The sequence below is a fragment of the Schistocerca serialis genome, chromosome 6 (genome assembly GCF_023864345.2).
Source record: "Schistocerca serialis cubense isolate TAMUIC-IGC-003099 chromosome 6, iqSchSeri2.2, whole genome shotgun sequence".
Classification (NCBI taxonomy): Eukaryota; Metazoa; Arthropoda; class Insecta; order Orthoptera; family Acrididae; genus Schistocerca; species Schistocerca serialis.
In genome coordinates this window covers 647855137-647882585 of record NC_064643.1, presented here as the reverse complement: position 1 = coordinate 647882585, position 27449 = coordinate 647855137, and the positions used below count along the sequence as shown (strand labels likewise).

General features: G+C 39.6%; 1 protein-coding gene across 1 annotated transcript in view; it reads left to right on the top strand.

Annotated features, from left to right (window-relative positions):
• The window catches only part of LOC126485089 (piezo-type mechanosensitive ion channel component), a 699946-nt gene that overhangs the window by 561630 nt on the left and 110867 nt on the right, over positions 1–27449 (top strand). Inside the window, exon 36 of the mRNA XM_050108694.1 lies at positions 25799–26066. Within this exon, the coding sequence (XP_049964651.1) occupies positions 25799–26066 (268 nt within the window). The remainder of the gene's footprint in view (positions 1–25798; positions 26067–27449) is intronic.

Below are 27449 nucleotides of genomic sequence, written 5' to 3'. Positions count from 1 at the left end.
TGAATAATGTTCTTGAATATGCAACATATGAGTGGCATGCACCATGGAAGATCACAGAATTGCCCTTAACACCATTTGCATAAAAAAACTAATTAATCCTTGGAATAAAACAGATTGCTTCCTGACATTTGTCAAGGATGGTAAACTAATGGCATACACTGTAATAATGACAAGGTAAAAGGTATACAAGTAACTTCTTTTATCAAAGGATGTCAGAAAAGAAGGTCTAAATTAAGGCCTTCCTCACCTTGGTACACACATGCTGGTTGAACAACTGATATGATTTTAAAAACATTAATGGACTTTACAAATAACAGACATATTTATTGATAATTTCTGATGAGTCCACAAATAGCCTTCAGATTTTTTTACAACATTCAGGCTGGGGAGAAAAGTGATTTGAGATGTATGCTACACTTAATAATGAAACAAAGAGGGGCTTCTTTCTTGTTTTGTTTAATCACCAAACATGTTTTGTCGTGGTTGTGACATCTACAGTGTTTTTTTTTCTTTCATTGTTTCTGAAAACATACATACAAATTTTATCTATGCTAGGAAAATACTGACATCAGATTTTCTTGTTTAGTTTAAATATGTAGTTTACTTTTTTAAAAATTGTGTGTGATATATGCTTGCAAACAAAAATCCTTAAGTCTACGTTAATACAGCATGTCATCTGCAACACATGGTTATAAGACCAGCATCTAAATTGAATTTTTGTTTAGAACATAACTTCTAGACTATGTATTATGGTAAAATTGTGGCATATGCATCTTTTTGATGTTTGCCATTGCAATAGTTGACCTGTTCTGTTACTTGGTTATTAGTTGCCTGCTAAATGTGTTGTTTTTACTTTTTTATGTTTGAATTTTGTGAGGTTTTCTTTAAACTATTTGATGTGGTTTGCAATTTATAGATTGTGTTACAGATGTAGATCAACAACAACTGAAGTGTACTCATGCTCATTGGCAAATTCTGGATGCTACTACATTGCTATGAATTACACATACTTTTCACTGCACTTGTAAATGTCAGATAAAGTGTTGACAGTCATTTGCTTTACTGTTTTGTTTTTGTTGATGACCATGAAGTTTGAATTTGTTCGTGTGTGTGTGTGTGTGTGTGTGTGTGTGTGTGTGTGTGTGTGTGTGTGTGAGAGAGAGGGGGGGGGGGGGTGGGGGGGGTGGCGAACACGTGCGCATGTGTGTTGTTTAACAGTTTGCTTTGGATGTTGGGTAATGTTCTGCTGCAGAGTACTGTTTGATCATTGCTGACTTTTCTGCTCATTATGGTAGCTTCTTGGCGTTGTAATTTTCTTCTGTTGGTAATAAATGGTGCAGATGATTAAACAACGGAAAATCCAAGATAGAATAACAATATTATGAAAAGGATAGATAATTACTCACCATATAGAGGAGATACTGAGTCACAGACAGGTACAACAAAAAGATTGCTATAAATATGAGATTTCGGCCAAAAGACCATTGTCTAACATAGAAAACACACGCACATTCATGCAAGTACAACTCATACACACGTGACCTCTGTCTCTGGCCACTGAGGCCAGGCCTGTTTTTTAACTTACTTTACTTACTTTTTCATGTCCAGTACTGTCAATGTTTCGGCCCAATACTGGTCTAAATCAAAAGCTTCAGGCTTACTTAGCCAGAGGTCATCTAGGGACCAATGTGCAGGATAGTTTCAGCACATTAAATGTGCAATGTTTTGTATTTCTCCACAGTTACGCTTTTGCCATCAGGTTCTAATAGGCTCCATTTTATCAGATTGATTTTTACAGAGGCTACACTATTTCTGACACAGTTTATCATTTTCTGCTACTTGTAGATCAATTCATCATCACTTGGTGGATGTTCTGAAGTAGGGTAGCCGACAGGAAGTTCATCCAGGGTGTAATTGAGGGACCATTATCTTGATTGTAGGCATTTTAATCTACAAAGGCTACCATGTAACGGATGGTGTTCATCAAATGTCTCTTTAAACTGTTCATTATGTTCATGAGCTATCCTATGAGACTTGGGACTGCTGAAACCTGAAGCTTGGTAGAGCTTTTCCAGTGGAGGGGGCTTTATGCTTCCTGTGACCAGTATACAGGTTTTGGTAAGGCTTACATTGATCTTCTTTTCATGTGCTGATCTAGACAAAACAGGACATGCAGACTCAGCTGTGGGAAAGCAAAGTTCTGAAGCAGAATGCAATAGGTTTGTTGCCCCACTTACTGCCAGTTTGTTTTTAAGGATATTGTTCTTTGCAGTTACCATCAATCATAACAAGACAACCACAGAGCAGAGAACAGCTAAAGACACACACAACGGATTAAAGACACACAGAACAACAATCACAAAAGCAGACAAGGGGAGAATGTTGATTATCTTGTATGAGAGGGACGTTACTGAGAAGCCACTGAAGTGCACAAAAAACCAGATGATGAGACTAGAAAGTGACACTTCACAAAGATTGCAAAGAGACATACAAAAACTACTAAAAAATACTAAATCGACACACTCTTAAAGCCAAATGAAAAAGACACAGAAAATTCACAGAGCACTCACATTAAGCAGTTCATCAAAAATTTACAAGCCTGGTGTGCCAATCAGATGACTGACAAATTTCAGAACTGTGCACAACACATATACAAACAACAGGAGCTTAGAAAATACCAGTTACCTAATACACAAAACCAGTGTACTCAACACATCTACACTAAACTCATTTGTCACCACATTAATGTACACCCACATACCAATTGGAGAAACAAACAATAATTAAGACAGCTAAGGTGCGCACACACACACACACACACACACACACACACACACACACACACACACACACACATTTTGGAAGTAATTACATGGCAAAATTATTTCAAGTTTTAGGATGAATTCTTCTTTCAACAGGAAGGAATGCCAGTGGGTAGCTTATTGACCAATATCTTCCTCAGTCACACTGAAAACAAAATCTCTGATTGAATCCTAATACCTAATCAATATAATATAATACATTGAATCACTATGTTGATGACTTAATATGCTAGGTACATGAAACACACAAGCTGCTACTACTGTTACACAGACAACAATACTGCCCACCCAAAAACCCATGTCACTATTGAAACCAAAATAAACAAGTAAAATCACTTTCTCGACATCACAGTAGAAAGCAGAAACCACCAACAACAATTCAAAATATACAAAACACCTACAGCAACCATAACAATAATACACAATGGATCTATCCATACCATAGCACACAATCAGGCCAGACTCAGATACTTCCTACACAGATTGAACAGAATTCCAGTAGATACAGATAGCTACATGTAAGGGCTAACTATAATCAGACAGATTCCCACAGAAAAAGGTTACAAACTACATGATCATACAGCAGAGGACACACAAAGTACACAAGATAAAGAAACCACAAACAACAGGAAAGTATGTCACATACTGACATTAGACAACAAAATAACCCACGGAACTGGAAGCACCATTAAACCCCTAATTCCATAAGTAATCAAATTCCTATGTATAAAACACTGTGAAACTTGTGATTACTTTACAAATGAATTTTGAAGTGTTAAATATTTGACAGTGGTCATCTAAGGAAGAAAAAGTTTAGAAAAGATTCGAAATTATGTTTATACTCATTCTGAGGGACTGAATGAATGTCATCGGGGTACTTTGCCCCCTGTTTTAAGCAGAAACTAGTTTTCATACATCTGAATGTGTGCGACATCTTATCTTCTGAACTGCATGTCATAAAGTGATATAATTTTTCAGCTACATTAAGTGGTATACATGGATACTGTCTGCAAAATGTATTGTGAGTAGATTAAATAGTAAACAAGTTATAAATTAAAACACTGTGCCTGATGCTGAAGTTTTAATTCATGAACAGCCAAAGTATAGTAGCGATGAACTTTCTTCCTTTCATCTTTTGTGTGGGGTATCAGTGAGAAACAGTTTATCAAAAGTTTGACATTTTGTGTAAGGTTTGTTGGAAGTTGCTAAATGCTCTCCAGATATTGGATGAATACACCCTAGGTAATTTGCACACCTTAAGATACAGTGCCTCACGCTGTATGCACTGTTTTTTTACTGCAATACTTGTCTTATTGCGTTAAACTTTTAACATAAAATTATACCTCATAAAGAATAGATTATGTGTGCATTATAAATTTTTAAATTCAATCAATAATTAATTGAAATAATGAAAATCAAATATTTGTTACCCCTGGAAATGGCTAGATAGGTAATGTGCAAAATGGCTCATGAACTTCAAACCATGAAGAGGTTGTTGTTTGTTGTGATCTTCAGTCCTGAGACTGGTTTGATGCAGCTCTCCATGCTACTCTATCCTGTGCAAGCTTCTTCATCTCCCAGTACTTACTGCAACCTACATCCTTCTGAATCTGCTTAGTGTATTCATCTCTTGGTCTCCCTCTACGATTTTTACCTTCCACGCTGCCCTCCAATGCTAAATTTGTGATACCTTGATGCCTCAAAACATGTCCTACCAACCGATCCCTTCTTCTAGTCAAGTTGTGCCACAAACTTCTCTTCTCCCCAATCCTATTCAATATCTCCTCATTAGTTACGTGATCTACCCACCTTATCTTCAGCATTCTTCTGTAGCACCACATTTCGAAAGCTTCTATTCTCTTCTTGTCCAAACTGGTTATTGTCCATGTTTCAGTTCCATACATGGCTACACTCCATACAAATACTTTCAGAAACGACTTCCTGACACTTAAATCTATACTCGATGTTAACAAATTTTTCTTCTTCAGAAACGATTTCCTTGCCATTGCCAGTCTACATTTTATATCCTCTCTACTTCGACCATTATCAGTTATTTTACTCCCTAAATAGCAAAACTCCTTTACTACTTTAAGTGTCTCATTTCCTAATCTAATCCCCTCAGCATCACCAGATTTAATTTGACTACATTCCATTATCCTCGTTTTGCTTTTGTTGATGTTCATCTTATATCCTCCTTTCAAGACACTGTCCATTCCGTTCAACTGCTCTTCCAAGTCCTTTGCTGTCTCTGACAGAATTACAATGTCATCGGCAAACCTCAAAGTTTTTACTTCTTCTCCATGAATTTTAATACCTACTCCAAATTTTTCTTTTGTTTCCTTTACTGCTTGCTCAATATACAGATTGAATAACATCGGGGAGAGGCTACAACCCTGTCTCACTCCTTTCCTAACCACTGCTTCCCTTTCATGCCCCTCGACTCTTATAACTGCCATCTGGTTTCTGTACAAATTGTAAATAGCCTTTCGCTCCCTGTATTTTACTCCTGCCACCTTCAGAATTTGAAAGAGAGTATTCCAGTTAACGTTGTCAAAAGCTTTCTCCAAGTCTACAAATGCTAGAAACGTAGGTTTGCCTTTTCTTAATCTTTCTTCTAAGATAAGTCGTAAGGTTAGTATTGCCTCACGTGTTCCAACATTTCTACGGAATCCAAACTGATCCTCCCCGAGGTCCGCTTCTACCAGTTTTTCCATTCGTCTGTAAAGAATTCGCGTTAGTATTTTGCAGCTGTGACTTATTAAACTGATAGTTCTGTAATTTTCACATCTGTCAACACCTGCTTTCTTTGGGATTAGAATTATTATATTCTTCTTGAAGTCTGAGGGTATTTCGCCTGTCTCATACATCTTGCTCACCAGATGGTAGAGTTTTGTCATGACTGGCTCTCCCAAGGCCATCAGTAGTTCTTAATGGAATGTTGGCTACTCCCGGGGCCTTGTTTCGACTCAGGTCTTTCAGTGCTCTGTCAAACTCTTCACGCAGTATCTTATCTCCCATTTCATCTTCATCTACATCCTCTTCCATGAAGAGGTTAGCCATGTAATAATGTAGATTATAAGAAAACAAGGAATGCATGTGGCATACAGAAAAACAATATACTACACAAGAGATTAAAATGTCCATAATTGCCTAAGATAAACTGATCAAAGCAGGTATACACTGAGATGACAAAGGTTATGGGATGCCTCCTAATATTCTGTTGCACCATCTTTAGCCTGGCGTTGCACTGTCATCCATAATTCCATCGTTGTTTGACAACATGACTCCCATAAATGGCTGGAAGTGGTCACCAAGTAGCCGAAAATAACCATTTCCAGTCAGTGATCCCAACCCCCTCCCTCACCCATCCCCCACCCATACCCCACTCATCCCACCCCCACAAACCGCCCCTCGACATTCCCTCACCCTCCAACAACCTCCCTCCCCATCCCACATCCTCCCTCCCACCCTCACCCTCCAACAACCTCCCTCCCCGTCCCACATCCTCCCTCCCACCCTCACCCTCCCTCTTCCCTCCCACCCTCACCCTCCCACCCTCACGCTCCCACTTCCCAGACACCCTGACACTCTCCCCACCACCCCACCCTCTCCCAACATCTCCCTCCGTCCTCTCCCCTACACTATAACTCTCCCTCTGCCCCAACACCCTCAGCCACATTAACTGCTCCCTTCCCCCACCTACCCTCCCCCGTCACCCCTACCCCGTCACCTCTCCCCCACCGTTGCCTCTCCCTCCCATCGCCCCCCCTCCCTGTCGCCGCGCTCCCCCCTCCGTGTCGCCGCACCCCCCCCTCCGTGTCGCCGCGGCCCCCCCCTCCATGTCGCCGCGGCCCCCCCCCTCCGTGTCGCCGCGCGCCCCCCTCCGTGTCGCCGCGCGCCCCCCCTCCGTGTCGCCGCGCGCCCCCCTCCGTGTCGCCGCGCGCCCCCCTCCGTGTCGCCGCGCCCACCCCCCTCCCTGTCGCCGCGCCCACCCCCCTCCCTGTCGCCGCGCCCCCCCCTCCCTGTCGCCGCGCTCCCCCCCATCCCTGTCGCCGCGCCCCCCCCTCCCAGTCGCCGCGACCCCCCCCTCCCACCTGCCGTGCCCCCCCCCTCCCTGTCGTGCCCCCCCCCCTCCCTGTCGCCGCGGCCCCCCTCCCTGTCGCCGCGCCCCCCCTCCCCCCCCCCCCCCCCCCAGGACCGCCGTCACCGTGTTCTCCGTTTCCCATCACCGCCTCTCATCTGCTCATGCTCTCACCCCTTGTCCTCTCCCCCAGCCCTGCCCCTTCCTCTCGTTCTCCCCCTCCCCCTCTCCCTCTCTCCTAATCTCTCCCTCACCTGGCCCTGTCTCTAGCCCCACCACTGCCACCCCTCTCTCCGTCAGCACCATCTGCCCCTCCCCTTACCCCTCTCTCCCTCAGCACCATCTGCCCCTCAGCACCATCTGCCCCTCCCCTTACCACTCTCTCCCTCAGCACCATCTGCCCCTCCCCTTACCACTCTCTCCCTCAGCACCATCTGCCCCTCCCCTTACCACTCTCTCTCTTCTTCTCCCCTCACCCTCCTTTCCCTGTCACTACTCCTCGCCCTGCATTGTCATTTTGCACCCCTCGCTCTCCCTCCTCCCTTACCCCCAATTACAATGAAAACCTATCCAAGCAACTTTGAACTTTGCAGTCATCACCGAAAACAAAAGCGTGCGAGAAATGGTTGTTGACACTGCATCCGACACGTAAATGTGCAGCAGAAAGTGCATGTAAGCCACGGCAAGATAGTAATTTATAGAATTTCTTAATAAACAACATAATTTATAAATAACAAACCACACATAACAGTTTTCCAAAACAGAACTTCACAAAATTTTACTGAACCCCACAGGTCACTTTACACACAAAAATAACCACCGCAACACATTTAGCAGGCAAATAATAACCACTTACTATTGAGGACAGGTCAATTACAGCAATAGTAAGCATCAAAAAGGGGTGTATGCTGCTATTCTCTCAGAATACATTGTTTAGAAATTATATTCGAAACGAAAATTCTGTTCAGACATTGCAGATGTCATGCTATATTAACATAGATTTGCGGCTGAATTATATTTGCTTTGTTAGTGCAATCAAAATGCAAAAAAATGGGGGTCAAATGAAGCACAGTTGTAATCTAAACAACAACAAAACCTGATGTCTATGTATTTCTGAACGAATGAAAGAAAAAAATCTCACAGTAGATCTCACAACTGTGATGAAAAACATTTGAAGATTAAACAAAATAAAAATTGTGATCTTTAATTCATGATTATTACCTGCAAGCATGGGAGCAGTTCTTGAAATTCCATGATGACAGTATTCTGTACTTACCTTCATTTTTTTTTTTTTTATTTTTATTTTTATTTTTATTTTTTTTTTCTTAGTTTCCACCACCCTTTTTTGTATTACATAACATAATAGGTGTTTTTTTCACTAGTTGCTGCATATAATGTATGGATTCTGTAGATTCTCAGTAAATCCTGAACATATTTAGGGCTGCAAAAGTAACCTGTCAGTGTGTTTCAAGAAGCGTGTGTAACTGTTTTTAGCTTTTATTTGTCAGATACATCAAGACATATACTGCATTGATCGTGTCATTCAATATCCTCAGTTAGTGTTAAGGGAGACACGCACAAGATGGTTCCCCATCCTGGAAGTGCTAAGATTTTTAGAAACATTTCTGGCCAAATTATTGAAGGTAGACCTTGGCGTGTGTGCTGACTAAGGCAGATTCAGACATGCTGGAATTGTAGGTAACTGTTGACATTTGTTTGCAGAACTTGTATTACAATTTTTTTTTAAATTAATGATGCTTTTTTTTCTGAATCGAAAGTAGAACCCTCACAGAGTCAAATGCATAAGGCAAGTTTAATGAAAATGAGACAGATGGGAAAAAAATAAATACACTGCTATGAGAGAAGGATAGTCAATTCCTTTACGGAAAAATGTTTGCAGTTGCCTAAAGAACCACAATTGTACATAGGTGTGCACCTCTTTGTCCAAAGCAAATCAGTGGCCATGAATGTCTTCCTTCAGGGTTCCAAAAATACAGTTATCACCTTGAGAGAGATCAGAACTTATGGAGGATGTGTAAAGGCTTCCCAGTGAAACTTATGCACTGTAGCAGAAAACAACCTTAAGGTTTATAATTTACATAAAAAACAGCTACCAGCAACATGTATGGTTTAAAAAGGTTTATTCTCTTCAGACCATGACCGGTTTCGGATTTTTCTTTACAAATCCATCTTCAGATGGCAGATTACAAGCATTCTTGGTTGGACCTAGTTTTGTTTGTGTTATTCGTTTGCTGCACTAGGAAAGAAAAGAATACAAAAATATTTCTTTTCTCTCCTAGTGCAGTAAACGAATAACACAAACAAAACTAGGTCCAACCAAGAATGCTTGTAATCTGCCATCTGAAGATGGATTTGTAAAGAAAAATCCGAAACCGGTCATGGTCTGAAGAGAATAAACCTTTTTAAACCATACATGTGGCTGGTAGCTGTTTTTTATATAAATTATAAACCTTAAGTACAACAGCCACGTTTCTCAACATGTCGACTTTCGACAAAATAGAGAAAACAACCTGTCAACAAAGCAAGTGCCCAGATGTTGCCGAGGTTGTTTCAAGAATGCTGCAGAAGTTACATTGGGAAGCCCTTACACATTCACCATACACCCATTCTCCCCATGGAATTCCCATATTTTTGGAGCCCAGATAAAAGACATTCATAGCTTTCAATTTACTACAGACAATGATGTGCATGTCTGGGTACAATCATGGTTCCATACACAACTGCTAACATTTTTCCGTGAAGGCAATGACTGTCTTGTCTCTCAGTAGGATAAATGTTTTAACAGTTATTGCAATTAGTTTTGAAATAATAAACAGTTAATTTACTCTCTCTCTCTCTCTCTCTCTCTCTCTCTCTCTCTCTCTCTCTCTCTCTGGCTCATTTTCATTTGACTGCCCCCTTATATACACTATGTGATCAAAAGTATCTGGACACCTGGCTGAAAATGACTTACAAGTTCGTGGTGCCCTCCATCGGTATTGCTGGAATTCAATATGCTGTTGGCCCAGCCTTAGTCTTGATGACAGCTTCCACTCTCACAGACATACATCTAGTCAGATGCTGGGTTTCTTGGGGAATGGCAGCCCATTCTTCATGGAGTGCTGCACTGACGAGAGGTATCGATGTTGGTGGCACAAAGTCAGCATTCCAAAACATCCCAAAGGTGTTGTATAGGATTCAGGTCAGAACTCTGTGCAGGCCAGTCCATTACAGGGATGTTACTGTTTTATAACCCCTCCACAGAGGCCGTGCATTGTGAACAGTTGCTCAATCATGTTGAAAGATGCAGTCATCATCCCTGAATTGCTCTTCAACAGTGGGAAGCAAGAAGGTTCTTAATACATCAGTGTAGGCCTGTGCTGTGATAGTGCCATGTAAAACAACAAGGGGTGCTAACCCCCTCCATGAAAAACATGACCACTACACATCCTGGCAGATGACATTCACCAGACATTTGTCATACCGACAACCTGCCATCAGATTGCCACATTGTGTACTGTGATTCATCACTCCACACAACATTTTTCCACTGTTCAATCATCCAATGTTTACACTCCTTACACCAAGCGATATGTTGTTTGGCATTTACTGGCGCGATGAGTGGCTTATGAGCAGCTGCTCGACCATGAAATCCAAGTTTTCTCACCTCCCGCCTAACTGTTGCAGTGCTTGCAGTGGATCCTGATACAGTCTGGAATTTCTGTGTGTTGCTCTGGATAGATGCCTGCCTATTACACATTACGACCCTCTTCAACTGTCGGCAGTTTCTGTCAGTCAACAGACAAGGTTGGCCTGTACACTATTGTGCTATACGTGTTGTTTAAAGTTTCCACTTCAGTATCACATTGGAAACAGTGGACCTAGTGATGTTTAGGGGTGTGGAAATCTTGCATACAGATGTGTGACACAATTGACACTCAATCACCTGACCACATTCGAAGTCCATGAGTTCCGCAGAGCACCCTATTCTGCTCTCTCACGATGTCTAATGACTACTGAGGTCGCTGATACGGAGTACCTGGCAGCAGATGGCAGCACAATGCACCTAATATGAAAAACTAATGTTTCTGGGGGTGTCAGAATACTTTTGATCACATAGTGTAGATGTTTATTCATTACTGACCTAGGAAGATTGCAGAAAATGTGAAGCACTTGTATGGTTCTAGAAGCATAGTTCTGGAAATAAAGTCTGAACCATGAAATATCCAGTTTGGAAGAGCAATAGTATTATGAAAAGAACAGATTAGTACTCACCATAAAGATGACACATTGAGTTGCAGACAGACATGGTGACAAGAATGTCACATATGAGCTTTCAGCCAAAGCCTCCTTTAGAAAAGGAAACCGCACACATGTTCACACAGATAAACACACCTTATGAATGGTATCGCTTCATCCAAAAAGTAACTGAATCTCATCGAATGGCAGCAACAATCTGGAGTTTGACAGGGAAGGGGGAGGTCTAGCAGGGTATGGGTGAGGAAGAGGAATCGATGCTGCCTGGCAGTGTGTGCAGTGACTAGAGATGAGAGGACAAGGCTGCCATGTGCAGTGTTGGGACAAGGTGTGGGGGTGGGGTGGTTGGAGGGGGGGATGGGGAGCAAAAAGAAGATGAGCAGGGAAGAAGAAGAGACCAGTGAGTGCACTGGCAGAGAGCAGCGCATAATGAGAATGACAGGACCTGTACTGGGAGGAGGTGATAGGACAGACAGGGTGGAAACTATTGGATGGTGGGTATGGAGACAGTAAATTACCGTAGGCTGAGACCAGGACTATTTTAGGAGCAGAGAATATGTTGCAAGAATAGCTTTCAGCTGCACAGGTCAAAAAAGATAGTGGTGAAGGAGAGAATCCAGGTGGCCCAGTTTGTGAAGCAGCCATTGAAATCAAGCATGTTATGTTCAATTGCATATCACAAGGTGGTCTGCTATGCTCTTTGCCACAGTTTGGCACTGGCCATTCATCCTGATGGACTGCTGTTTGGTAGTCATACCAATTTAAAAAGCTCTTCGATGATTGCTGCAGATCTGACGTGGCTGCTTTCATTGATTGCCTGGCCTCTGATGGGGTAGGACAAGCCTGTGACAGGACTGGAACAATAAGTGCTGGTTTGGGCAGGTATTATTCCTGGGTTCAGTCTCACGTCCTGTTCCATAAACAAACAAAAAAAACAGCTGAACCTTAAAAATTCCTTGCACATTGACTTTCACATTTTACAATTCTTGGTACTGTAAAAACACACCTCTGTCACAGTGGCATCACAGAATCACCTCTGCTCCCTCTGCAGGATACTGGTGTTGTGCGTTCCACACTACATAAATGACATCTCTGAAATTGAATCCCCTGCACTCCAGCACCTGGAGGAGCATTCCAGAAATTGTGTCCATAAGCTATCCAACCAGCTGATGTCCTACTGCCATCTAGGGGCACTACCATCCAACCCCTACCCTACCCACAGTGTTCCTCCTTATAGTGCCCAGGCCCTGCCTAGTTGACCTTTTCAACTTGTCACATCCCCCAAAACTCCCTACCAATACTCGATTAAACCCAGAGTGTAAACAATCCCAGAAAGCTCTTGTTAACCTTCCTGTGGAAGTCTTCAGATCTACAGAAGTTTCAGTCCTATCCATAGGCTTCATCTTCAGCTCTGCACCAAAATTTAATCATGGTGGGCTTGTCAAAGACCTACTCTTCTTCTCCTAGTCCCTGAGTTGACACCCTTCTTTTCACCAATCCCTCCAACCAAATCCAACCCCATCCCAACAGTGAACTCTTCCTCTCCCAGTTGATACCACCATCCAACCATGATCCTCCTCCCCCCCTTTTGCCCCTCCAAACTAACCCCCCTTTGGTCACCTTCCTGGCTTTCCTTACCTCCAACTTTGCCTCACTGTCATGGCCCAGGTCCCATCCTAAGAATACTAACCTTTCAGCAGAACAAAAGGACAGCCATAAATTATCTCAAAACAGATCCTGACCTAATCGTCCAACCTGCAGGCAGAGATTCAACAACTGTCATTTTGAATCACAGTGCCTACCTCATGGAAAGCTGCTGCCAGTTATCTGACTCCTCCACGTATAAACTCTGCCAGAGTGATCCCATCCCAGAACTCCAACATATTTTCCAAATACCTGGTTGAAGCTTGAAGCCCTTACGAGAACCTGTCCCCTGAATCTGTTTGCCTCCTCACACATATGGCACCCTGAACAGCCACCTTCTAAGTCCTTCCTAAAGTCCACAGATCCAACAATCCTGGACGCCTCATTGTAGCTGGATATTTTGCTCCCACTGAAAGAATTTTGATCCTCATTGGCCAATATCTCCAACCTATTACCCAAAATCTAGCCTCTCACATCAAAGATACCAACCACTTTCTTCATCAGCTCTACACCATTCCCACCTCTTTACCTCCTGGAACCCTGTTACTCATTGTTGACTTCAAACCCGCTAACTCTTTTGTCTTACAACTTACTAACTATATCCTAACACACAACTACTTCCCCTTTGAAAGGAAGATATACAACCAAATCAGCAGCACAGCCTTCGGCACCTCTGTGGCACCCTCCTATGTTAACCTGTTTATGGGTCATGTAGGGGAAGCATTCCTAGCCTCCCACAACTTCAAACTCCAGGTTCAGGGTCATTGCTGATATCTTCATGTGAGAACACCTGCATGTGCTTCTGCTTGTGTGAATGTGTTTTTTTTCCCCTCTTCAGAAGAAGGCTTTGGCTGAAATTTCATATGTAACACTCTTTTCATAATGCTTGTCTGCAGCTGAATGTGTCATCTTAACAGTGAGTAACAATGTATGCTTTTCATAATATTGTTGAAGTTAAAGTTTCGTTTGCTTCTGACTTACTTTCCATGTGCAGTTGAGTGTATGTGTAACAAACTCTGGAAAAATTGATATTTGTATTTGCATCGTGGTTGAGTTCCAGTCTTCAGGCCTTAGATTAGATTAGATTAGATTACTACTAGTTCCATGGATCATGAATACGATATTTCGTAATGATGTGGAACGAGTCAAATTTTCCAATACATGACATAATTAGGTTAATTTAACAACATACTTAAGTTAATATAACAACTTTATTTTTTTGTGTTTTTTATTTTTTATTTTTTTTTTATTTTTTTATTTTTTTTAATATTTTTTTTTCTTAATTTATATCTAAAAATTCCTCTATGGAGTAGAAGGAGTTGTCATTCAGAAATTCTTTTAATTTCTTCTTAAATACTTGTTGGTTATCTGTCAGACTTTTGATACTATTTGGTAAGTAACCAAAGACTTTAGTGGCAGTATAATTCACCCCTTTCTGTGCCAAAGTTAGATTTAATCTTGAATAGTGAAGATCGTCCTTTCTCCTAGTATTGTAGTTATGCACACTGCTATTACTTTTGAATTGGGTTTGGTTGTTAATAACAAATTTCATAAGAGAGTATATATACTGAGAAGCTACTGTGAATATCCCTAGATCCTTAAATAAATGTCTGCAGGATGATCTTGGGTGGACTCCAGCTATTATTCTGATTACACGCTTCTGTGCAATAAATACTTTATTCCTCAGTGATGAATTACCCCAAAATATGATGCCATATGAAAGCAATGAGTGAAAATAGGCGTAGTAAGCTAATTTACTAAGATGTTTATCACCAAAATTTGCAATGACCCTTATTGCATAAGTAGCTGAACTCAAACGTTTCAGCAGATCATCAATGTGTTTCTTCCAATTTAATCTCTCATCAATGGACATACCTAAAAATTTGGAATATTCTACCTTAGCTATATGCTTCTGATTAAGGTCTATATTTATTAATGGCGTCATACCATTCACTGTACGGAACTGTATGTACTGTGTCTTATCAAAATTCAGTGAGAGTCCGTTTACAAGGAACCACTTAGTAATTTTCTGAAAGACAGTATTGACAATTTCATCAGTTAATTCTTGTTTCTCAGGTGTGATTACTATACTTGTATCATCAGCGAAGAGAACTAACTTTGCCTCTTCATGAATATAGAATGGCAAGTCATTAATATATAATAAGAACAACAAAGGACCCAAGACTGACCCTTGTGGAACCCCATTCTTGATAGTTCCCCAGTTTGAGGAATGTGCTGATCTTTGCATGTTACGAGAACTACTTATTTCAACTTTCTGCACTCTTCCAGTTAGGTACGAATTAAACCATTTGTGCACTGTCCCACTCATGCCACAATACTTGAGCTTGTCTAGCAGAATTTCATGATTTACACAATCAAAAGCCTTTGAGAGATCACAAAAAATCCCAATGGGTGGTGTTCGGTTATTCAGATCATTCAAAATTTGACTGGTGAAAGCATATATGGCATTTTCTGTTGAAAAACCTTTCTGGAAACCAAACTGACATTTTGTTAGTACTTCATTTTTACAGATATGTGAAGCTACTCTTGAATACATTACTTTCTCAAAAATTTTGGATAAAGCTGTTAGAATGGAGATTGGACGGTAATTGTTGACATCAGATCTGTCCCCCTTTTTATGCAAAGGTATAACAAGGTATACAAAGGTATTTCAGTCTATCAGGGAAAATGCCCTGTTCCAGAGAGCTATTACACAGGTGGCTGAGAATCTTACTTATCTGTTGAGAACAAGCTTTTAGTATTTTGCTGGAAATGCCATCAATTCCATGTGAGTTTTTGCTTTTAAGCAAGTTTATTATTTTCCTAATTTCAGAGGGAGAAGTGGGTGAGATTTCAATTGTATCAAATTGCATAGGTATGGCCTCTTCCATTAACAGCCTAGCATCTTCTAATGAACACCTGGATCCTACTATATCCACAACATTTAGAAAATGATTATTAAAAATATTTTCAACTTCTGACTTTTTGTTCGTAAAGTTTTCATTCAATTTGATGGTAATACTGTCTTCCTCTGCTCTTGGTTGACCTGTTTCTCTTTTAATAATATTCCAAATTGTTTTAATTTTATTATCAGAGTTGCTGATTTCAGACATGATACACATACTCCTGGATTTTTTAATAACTTTTCTTAATATAACACAGTAGTTTTTATAATTTTTTATAGTTTCTGGGTCACTACTCTTTCTTGCTGTCAGATACATTTCCCTTTTCCGGTTACAAGATATTTTTATACCCTTAGTAAGCCATGGTTTGTTACAAGGTTTCTTACGAGTATATTTAACTATTTTCTTGGGGAAGCAGTTTTCAAATGCATTTACAAAAATGTCATGAAATAAATTATATTTTAAATTGGCATCAGGTTCACGGTACACCTCATCCCAGTGTAACTGCTGTAGGCTTTCCCTGAAATTTGCAATTGTTAAATCGTTGACTGAACGTACTACTTTGGAGGACTGTTTAGTATTGCTGAATGGAGCTATGTCATATATTGTAACTAGCTGTGCACCATGATCAGAAAGACCATTCTCAACAGGCTGAGCATTTATCTGGTTAAACTTATCTTGGTCTATAAAGAAGTTATCTATCAGTGAGCTGCTATCCTTTACCACCCGAGTAGGAAAATCAATAACGGGTGTCAAATTGAAAGAACCGAGTAATACTTCAAGGTCATTTTTCCTATTACCCTCTTTCAGAGAATCTACATTGAAGTCCCCACAAATAATAATTTGCTTCCCCCTGTCTGACAGATAGCACAACAAGGAGTCCAAATTTTTCAGAAATAGATGAAAATTTCCTGATGGGGACCTATATACAGTTACAATTATAAATGTGCCTTTATTTAATTTAAGCTCACAGGCACATGCTTCTATATGTTTCTCTACACAAAACTTTTTTGTTTCTATACTTTTTGCACAATGATAACTTTTGACATATATGGCAACTCCTCCTTTCTCCATATTTTCTCTCATTACATGTGCAGAGAGCTTATAACCACTTACATTTACCTTATCCATATCAGTAACAATGTGATGCTCAGACAGGCATAGTATATCTATTTCATTCTCAGCTTCTAAATCCTCTAAACAAACCAGAAGCTCATCTACTTTATTCTTTAAACTCCCAATATTTTGATGAAATATACTTACATTATTTTTAATTGTACTTTTATGAGAACCTTTCCTTATTCTAACATTTGCAGTACTCTCCTGTCTGAGTTTCTCATTGTGCTTAGGCCTAGTTCCTATACCAGTGGTCACATGGTGTTCAGAGAGGCAGATTATGTCAATTGGGTTGGGTGACTTTAATTCATCAATGGAATTACCTAGGACTGAGATACAACTTGGTGGAGATAAAATTTCTGGTGATTGGTGAAAATTTATAATTGATAGCTGTGATTGGTGATCCAATGTGCTAGAATTGTGCTGTTTAATTTCTTTCCTAAACTGAAGATTTGCTTCAATCCTGACCTCTCGTAGAACTTGACATCTTTCTGCCTTACCTATCCTAAAAAAGGTGCTGCTCCAACACCTGTAACCACTGGTATTTTACCATTCATGGCAGTGCCTCCCCCCCTTAAATTTCCTGCTATTACCCCAGCCAGTTTCCCCTTCCCTTTCCTGTTGAGATGTAGGCCGTGCCTGGTATAGTCCCACCTACTGAGATAATCAACAGGAACCACAACAATATGAGCCCCCGCACCCAATCCAAGCAGCCGTTCCAACTCCAAATTAACTCTCCTAACAGAAGAGTTCAAATGAGGCCGGTCATGGCGTCTCAGGACAGATACAAATTCAACATTGGTGTGTCTCGATGCTGACGCAATCTTTACCAGGTCACACTCTATACTGTACCCAGGATCTCTGTCGATGCTGTTCCCTGGCCCTCCCACAATAACCACGGTGTCTTCCCTGGTAAATCCTTTACAGAGTGAACCTAAATCCTCTGTCACCTGATCCAGACTAGCACTTGGTTTGAAAAAATTTGTGACCTGGTATTCTGGTCCTAATTCCTCCTGCAGAAGTTGGCCTACACCTCTGGCATGAGAACTGCCTAACAACAAAACTTTCTTTCTTTTCGATGACTTTCCTACATTCTTTTTCAATTTCCTATTGAAAGTTTGTTGTGTCCTGTCTACACCTACCTCTGCTTGAGGCTCATCAGTTTCTAACTGAAGCAACAGGTCAAACTTATTTTTGACATTCACTACAAAACTGTCAGACTTAGTTCTAGGCCTATTCCTTCTGCTACCTGTTGCCACTTCCCACCTCTCTTTGCCTTTCTCCCTCCTTAACCTGTCCAGATCTTCCCTAGCCTGATCTAGCTCAGCCTGAAGGGCAGCAATTTTCCCCTCCTGTTCCACTATCTTCCTATCTCTGCTGCAAATCCTACATAACCACTGATGAGCCTGATCCACTTTCCCAACACCCACGCCACTGCAGTCCCCCCAGTGAAAAAAACTACTGCATCCATCACACCAAACCCCGGAACTAACAATTCTACGGCAAGTCAGGCACTTCTCACTCATGGCAAAAATAATACTTTAGCTAGAATAAATCAATTAAATTACCGAAAATCAAAAAAGACGTTACAAGAATTAAGCCTATTCACAAATGTATATAAGCAAGTTTCTGATTTAAAATTCCGCTGTTTTTCTGAGATCTGTATTAAAACAACGAAGGTATACGCTATTTATTATATATTTCACTCGATGGAATGAAAAAAAGGACAATTAAACGAGATACTTTAACTTTGATTCTCCAAAAATGTTACGAGAATTAGGCCTATAAACAAATGTATATAGGCAAGTTTCTGATATAAAGTTACACTGCTTTTCTGAAATCTGTATTAAAACAATGAAGTTATACACTATTTACGGTAGTTTACTTATTTGTTACCGAGAAACTAGTTAAATTACCGTGAAACAAGAAACAAACACGTTTACAAAATTTAAGCCTAAGCGCGACTTCGTGAAGTTACGATCTTTTCGTGTTTTCTGAAAAAATACGCAAAGAAAAGTCAAACCTTTAATGGCAAGACTAAACGATACACTAATGCACGAATTTAATTTGTTGTCGGCGTTAAACTAAATTATATTCCTGTCTAAATCACTTAACTTTCTGGAAATGGTTTCTGGCGTCACTTACTCGGCGGCCATCTTGGCTTCTAAAACACCAAATATCAAAGTTTCGTAATACAGAACCACTGTGGTGGTACACAGTTGCAAATAACTGAGTTCAAACTATCCTTGATTTCTTCAGTTTTATTATGTGACCACTTCTTTCTAACTTGCCTAACAGGTTTTATTGTGTATGCAACTGCCACTGGTAGAGAGTGATCATGATCATAATTTTTGGCAGAACATATTTTATTTATCACTCGTATTGCAAATACAAATTTGATGATTTATTCTGAATCTTCCTTAGGGGAAACTTTCACATTCTTGGGATTTGCTGTACAGAAAGGATGGAAACTGTCACATCAGTCATTTGTGCAAAGAGACAAATGAAACATATGAGCCTTATCTCAGCATATCTTAATTCATTTGTCAATTAGGGATCAGGGTGGTTGAAATATAAATCAAGGACACTTATACCTCTTAGACTTTAGAGCATAGATGAAGTAATATACCTGAAAATGTACAGTTACACAAGAGTGGGTGTGATGCTTGTAGTTCAACATATTGGAAGATAGATAGTGTCTCAGACAATATTGATCATATTTGTATGAAACAAAATTCATTTTACAGAGAGAAATACAGAGCATTTCAAATTAAAAAAGACAAGATTTCAGTTCTTCATGTTGATTTTGTGCAAGTTTCAAAGTTTCTTCTCAAGCTGAACTGTATTTTTAATACTAACGTGTGTCGTTCTTATTTAATAAACTTTTTTTTTTAAAAAGTAAACTATAATTGGTCCTCTTTCAACTATATCATTTACTGCCAAATAATCCAAGGTGGTACTCCAGATGTGTTTTGTGACATCTGCAGGTTGATATTTCATTATTTAGCAAGCAGGACTCCGTAGCTTTTCCCTTTCTATTTTGTTATGCATGACTGTGGTAGTGTAATAGATACACAGTGCTAGCCATTAAAACTGCAACACCATGAAGACAGTGTGCAACAAACATCAAATTGGCATGAAATGCACAATGTGTTTGGGTATTCTAGTAACTAACATTTCAGCACAACTGCAGAAGTAAGGATGTTGTGCGCATAAGAAAAGATTACACAATGTGTCTCATTCAGAAATAACATTTGATTGTTAGTTCTCTGCTACAATTTCATGTTATGTTTCATGTAAGAAGGAGAAAAGTATACCAGCCTTTTTCAGAATTCAGTAGCATTAAGATCTTGGCCTAACAAGACAGTGGTTTATCATCCCATGATACAGCTGCTCGTGTTGGTCAGGATCCAATGGATTTTGTGAATTGTGTTTCATTTGTCTCATAATGTACATAATTTAAATCATTTGATTCAGGTACAGGATCTTGTGTAAATGTGGAATAGATGGGTTCAAGAGACCACACTCAGTGCCATGCAGTATTCCATCTGCCCTACACAATCATTATCCATTGATATACTGCTTGCTCAGCCATCCAGGATCACAACCAAATTACATGCCATGACGCAGGAAATGGGCTTTTATCTTCCAAGCCAAGTATCCACCTGGACAGTGCAATGATATCTTGAGTACCACAAACTGTCAGCATGGTGACTGTTCATGCAGCTTTCCTTGACAGGCAGCAGAGTGTAGTGTACCAAAACTCATATGCACAGTGGCAACACAGGATGTGGGAATGGCATGACCTCATCGTTCCCTTTTTTTCTGGTTCTGTGTACAACATTGTGATGGATATACCTATAGGTTGAGACCCTAAAGCAAAAAAAAAAACAGTTCCAGTAATCCATCATCATTGTTACATGTGCCCAGCACCTGGTGTGATGGATGAGGTGCCACCGATTGCACAACGTGACTATTTATGGTTTGTAGCACCAGTAATTTGAACAGCAGCCATTACTTTTCTGATGCGTTAAGACCAGAAGTTGTGCCCTTTGTTTAAAGTCTTCGTGACATTATCTTTCAACAAGATAACGTACGACACATAGTGCTCATAGTGGCATTACCTACCTCAATGCAGATGATAGTGACTGTTGCCCTGGCCAACATGTTCTCAATCTCTCTCACCCACTGTAAACAGCTAATTTTGCTGCAAAGAGACTGGCTCACCACCATTTGCCAGCCACTACAAACAATGAACTCTAGCAAACAGATGCAGCAGCATTGCATGACATTGTGGTATCTGTCATCCAACCAGAGTTCGGCTTACTGCACAGCCAGGTTATAGCCACTGTTGGTTGCATAGGTGGCAACTCTGTGTACTAAATTTTGCATCCTGTATACATTTTTTATCCTACTGTACTATATATGCACAATAAGTAAAATTCTGGTATTTGCTATTCTTCTTGGTGTTGGAGTTTTAATGGCCAGCAGAATCTCTTACGCATCTCAGAGTATATACTTTTACATGCCTGTGACAATCTCACATAAATAAAAATATGTTTTTATTTTTTTTATTTACTCCACATCCGTGGGCACTGTTTCACGTAAAAACTGTGGAAGAAGCATTATCATAACCCCTTTTTAAGATATATTATGAATTCACATTTTGTAAAATCTTTTACATCCTTGAGGATCCCCTTACTGTAGACCTGTGAAACAAAAAATCAGTCTATTCTAATCTCAGTGATAGAACTGAATTTAAAATAAGTGGTGTTTCTCAGTTTCTGATAGCTGTACTGACATGAATTATACCACATTCTGAACTTTCTAATGCATTTGAAGAGTGGCTTGAGTTCTCTTGTTTTGAATGTCTGCCTAATTTAACTTCGTCTGTCCTGTTTTCCTACGCTAGAGTTAAAAGAAAGCAAAATAGAAGTCACATGTTTTACTATTTTGGTGTAATGTTTTGTCTCACTGTCTTATTTTATGGTGGATGAATGAAGTTAAGTCACTGTATTGCAGTTTTCTGGAAGGTAAGTGGTTGATAAACTTTTTATGGTGGTGGAAAATTGGATATCTTGAGTTGAAATAAATGTTACACTGGTATTCTTCAAATTTTTAATCAAGCATAAAGTAATACATAAAAATATACAAAAGGGAAATGATAAATTTAAAAAGTACAAAAACAAATTAAAATAATGGATACTAAAAGAATATTGGTCGAGGAGGAGGAGGAGGAAACGAATGGCACTAGCAGAGAATGACTAAACTGATAGCGAAGAAAGCATTCTCTGTCAGTAGGACATTTTCTTGGCTTTCAGTGAATAGCAGCTTACCCTTTAGAATAAAAGTGTTACGTATCACCTTGAGAAAGCTGCTGTGATATGGACTATGTAATGTGCACTGCGAACAGTATTTGCTTGATCTGTAGTAAATGTCGCCAGTTGATGTGCTGCTTCTTTCTATGTGTGTAAATTTAACAGCACGAAAGGTAGCCGTCCCTCCAAATTCTGAATCTGGCCATCTATATTATCTGGCAGTAGTGTAAGATGCAGAAGTGTCTGGAGAAAGTACTGTCTTATGCTTGAGTTGTTACAATGCTGTTTTTGCTCATGGTCTAGCGGGAAATGCCACACAAAGTAGACGCAACGTCACAAGTTCGAGTCCACGCATTCTGCTATTTTTACAGCTGTGTTTTGGCTTTGTACTAAAGATATCAGTCTGATGAAACCTCAAAGATAATTTGCTTCATTTCCTAACCCACCAGTAATAGCAAAACGTTCTGTGAAAGAGCTCATAGCTGCACCAAGATAAGATCTGTTTATGCTTGAGAGTTTCTCACCCAACGGTGGATACTGACCACTGGCAACTGGCCACTTGGCACCACCTATTTGATGCATGCCGCCATCTGACAATGTGAATGCAGTGTGGCACACCTTGGCCACATTTCTGGTCTTTCATTGATAATCATAAAATTGTTTTGATTGTAGTTTGATTTTGCACATTGAATAACTTTTATTAATGGAGTGAAACTGTGCAGTTACACAATGTGCATAGGTTACTGTGGATGTATTTATTATTTGTTATTTCCTTATTTGAAGTTTTAGTATTTGTCTTGTAGTTACGAATTGGATTTTGTATATTTGAATCTAACAAACTTTTGTTGTAATAATCATCAACAGTTTATTCTCTGACAGTGCCCAGGTAGTTTACGAATTCCATACTTGTAGAAATTTACTCATTTGGAGCTGAAGGTGTTGTCAAGTCAGGTTTGACATGAATTTTCATCCAGAGATGAATGTTCTTGATGGTTGTTGGATAAGGTGTGGCAAAATGAAGCTTTCATAGCATGAGAACAGAAGAATGAGTGCATGAGGAATTACTTCTATGGATTTGTGAAACCAGCAGAGTGCATTGTCGTGTAGTAGTAACACTTGGTGCAGTTGTGTTGGTAGTTTTTCTTACATTTTGACTCAAAAATGCGCCACAGTTGTTGGCAAGAAATGCTAGCCGCAATGGATATACCCTTGGGCAGGATTACTTTTTTTTTTTCCTTTTTGTATTTTTTTTCCTTTTTGTATTTTTTTTCCTTTTTGTATTTTTTTTAGCTATTTATTTATTTTTGTGTGTGCAATATGCTTTTTGTGCCACCAGATGCAAAATACTCTATTCACAGTGCCCCTTGCTCAGTTAGATGTCTTTTTGTTAAGGCTCAGCCATTAATTTCTTTGTAAGAAGTTAACATAAAAGCATCATAACTCACCACTAGTGATAATATTACATAGGAATGCTCAATGAGCAAATTGATGAAATTCAAATAGAAATGCAGTAATAGCTGCCCCTTTGATTTTTGTTGCTTTGAATTAGAGCATGCAGTTACCTTACACTCTATTTCTGAACCTTGCCTGTTGGATGCAGATGTCATGTGAAGGTTAAACGGTTGCAGCTGATTGCTTGAGACCCCTTAAATGGAGAGAATCATTCATGCCAGAATGATCTCTCTTGAAAGAGGAACATCTTTTTGTGATGTCATTTCTTGATAGTACTCGCCCCACACACAACACAAACATTTCAAGCTTCCCTTATTACCTTCGGCCCTCTATTAAACTCAAAGTGAACAATATGTTGCAAATGCCAAAACTTTTTCACTCATGGATCTATTTTACAATGTTCATGAAATTCAAGTATGCAAATTAATTCGTAACTGCAAGACAAATACTAGAACTTAAAATACATGCGCTGTGTTACAGTATGGTTTTCACTTGCTTACTGAAGTTATTGCACACAGAAAATGAAACTACAATAGGAAATATTTTATGCTTACGCATACAAGAGTGTAAACGTGCCCAAGATTCACTGCACTATGTTCACCTGGTCAAATGGCAGACAGCAAGAGGTAGGTGGCATGTGGCTGGCTGCCAGTGGCCACTGTGGGGGGAAGGAAGCTTTTGAGCATAAACTTTTCTGATCTGGATGCTGCCATGAGATCTTTTGTGGAAAGTTTTGCTATTATTGGTGGGCTGGAAACTAAAGCAACTTATCTTTGATGTTTCGTCAGTCTTATGCTTTTAGCTGAAAGCCAAAATCCACCTGAAAAATAAAGGAATGAGTGGACTTGAACTCACAACCTTGCTGCTACATTGTGCAATGTTTACCACTAGACCACGAGCAGATACAGCACTGCAATAGCTCGAGCAAAAGGGAACACTTCCTCCAGGCAATTACATGATAAACAGTGTTGCCATATCATGCAGATGGCTGGACTTGACAATTCTCAGGAGTGGCCAGTTTTTGTGCTTCATGTGTACATAAGAGAGCTTCCTCTGCATTTGCTTTTAGGCAACTGGAGTTTGTATAAACACTATGATTTCACTTCTCCCAAACAATTACAAAAAATATAGTTTGAAAATGTCAGACAAAATGTAAATAATTTAGGAGTAAAGGAGACAACTCACTAAATAGCAGAAGCATTGATTATCAACAGGTAGACAAAAAAGAATGAAAATTTAATGCACATGTGCATGCCCTGTATTTCATGTGCCTTTGCATGACCCCCTCCACAACTCCCCCCCCCCCCCCCCCCCCCCCCCCACGCACAAAATGGTGTCTTCAGTTGACACTGTGTGTGTGTGTGTGTGTGTGTGTGTGTGTGGTGGGCAAGGAGGAGGGGTGCACGTATGTGCATATGTATGTATGCACTAGCTTGTTAAAGGGATCTGTCCGAAAACTAATGAAGTTTCATTCTTTTTTGTTTGCCAGTTGACCATGCAACACTTCTATTAGTTGGTAAGTTGTTTCCTTTACTCCTTAATACTCACAAGTCATTTTTTGTGTTTCATTTTGTGTTGACCCATTATGTATTTTTCCTAAAATTATTTTGTTTGCCCCCTAGAATGAACTAATATTTTGTGGCAGGTTAAAATTAATAAATTGATAATTTTTTCTTAATGATTAAACTTTCAACTCTTAAGTTATATAAATACAGTCCCCTGTTGTTAACCTTATTCAGACATACTCTAAAGTTGTTTCAGTCTTATTTTGTATGTATAAAGTCAAATAGCTTAGCCTCATGCTGAATGCTGATATTTTAGAAATTGTGAGATTTAGATCTTAAAAAAAAAATTCTGGTCAGTAATTTGTGTCCATAGGCACTTGCTTACACATGAGTTCTTGCTTTAGTTGTAGTTATCTCGGATTGTTGCATTGCAAGGACTGTAGAACTTTTTTCAGTAACAAGCCATGTGAGCCCATAGAACTGATGATTAAAGCTAGGCTGCCATTTCTTTTTGTCCGGAATCGCAAGATAATTTTTATAACCTCTCTTCATTTTATTTTTTGTATTTGGCATGGGTACTATTTGATAACAATTGATTCATACATCTTTATTGTCAGCTCAATGAACTTTAGTATTTAAAACACGTTTGTGTATTTCTCTCTCATATGTTTTTATAGTAATCCTTTTGCTTTCTTTGCAGTGGGTTGGAACCACCAAGTGTGGAAGAAATGGATCAGCAAGAATTGAGTCCTTCTGATCAACCACCTATTGTTCGGTTATTCCTGGCACTTTGGTTTGCAATAATCTCACACTCGGAACTAGTTTGTTACTTTGTTGTCTTTTTGCAACAAGTGAAGTCACCTACAATTCTTTCATTGCCATTGCCATTAATGGTCTTCTTGTGGGGAACACTGAGTGTCCCAAGGCCTACAAAAACATTCTGGGTCACCTTGATTGCATACACCGAGGTAACTTCTAGCTGTAATATGACTGTATTGTAAATATTTATGACAAATGGGTTTTGTTTATGCATGTATGAATTTTCTAGTTGCTACTTCTTTAAACCTGAGGTAGATCATGCGGGACAGTGCTAACTCAATACTGGGTTTTCAGACACTTGTATATGTTAACCCAGTTTGGGATAGTGCATTTGTCCAAAGTTATAGTTAATAGTATGTGCTGTCAGAAACTTTTAGCAGCAGTGGTTTCTGAAGTGGGTTCTGAGATCATGAAACTCGTGTTATGCTAAGGTATATTCTATTATGGTCACAAAAATTGGTGTGTATACTTGATATGGCTTGAGAAAATGATTTTGCAATTTCTTCATGTGACACCAACAAACCCAGAGTTTACTCCCATCACCGAAAGTAGTATTCCATTGCTAGGTCAACTTATGTGGTATCCTAGTCCATCCCTATTCAAGCCCTCCTTCCAGTCCTCCTCTTCATGATGAAGGTTCATGACCTGTCCTAAACATTCACCCTTAACTCGTACTGCAGTCGAATCACATAGAAATTTCACATCTTATCAAGAAGAGGCAAAAATGCCACGTTATACAGGGTGTCCTGAGAGACTCACTTGAATTCTTTACTGTTTGTTGCACAATTGCATTTAAAAAAAATTGCTATTTGTTAAATTGTTGTACGATGCATTATAAGCAAGAAAAACTCTGATAAAATATGCATTGTGGGAATGCTTCAGGAGTAAAGCCACATGCAATGAAGACAGAACTAATACTCTTATCCTTATTGAATGATGAACGTAATATGTCCGTGTTTAACAGTGCTTGTCAGGCTATGACTGGAACCAGACTGATAACACAGCTTAGAAATGAAATTACTAATTTGAGATAGAAACAGCTAAATTATAATTGTTATTGTAAATCACATCAACATTGACAGTCACACAATAATCCAAATTTTATTTGCTATTTATCACTGTCATATATTTAGATAATTGTCCAAATGTTACCAGGAGCTTTTTGGCATGTAATAAGGAATCAAGTCGTTTTAACCCCTTAGCATAAAGTCCCAAGTTATTTTTTATTTTCTTGACAGAAACTTAAAATCCCAAATATACTCAGGCAGCTGATCATTAGGGCTTATTTCAAAGAGGTATCATCACTGAAGACATTTCTACTCCAGTCAGTGACATTCCAGGCTGAAGACATGTCTGGAGACACTCCAGTCAGCAGTGGGATAACAACCTGCCATACACCCCTACAGCCAGGAGTGATGGTCCGGAGTGCCATGCCTTTTGATAGCAGGAACCCAGTGATTGTCATTCCCAATACCCTTACAGCACAGTGGTATGTGGACGGACATTATTCTATACCCTGTTCCATTGCCCTT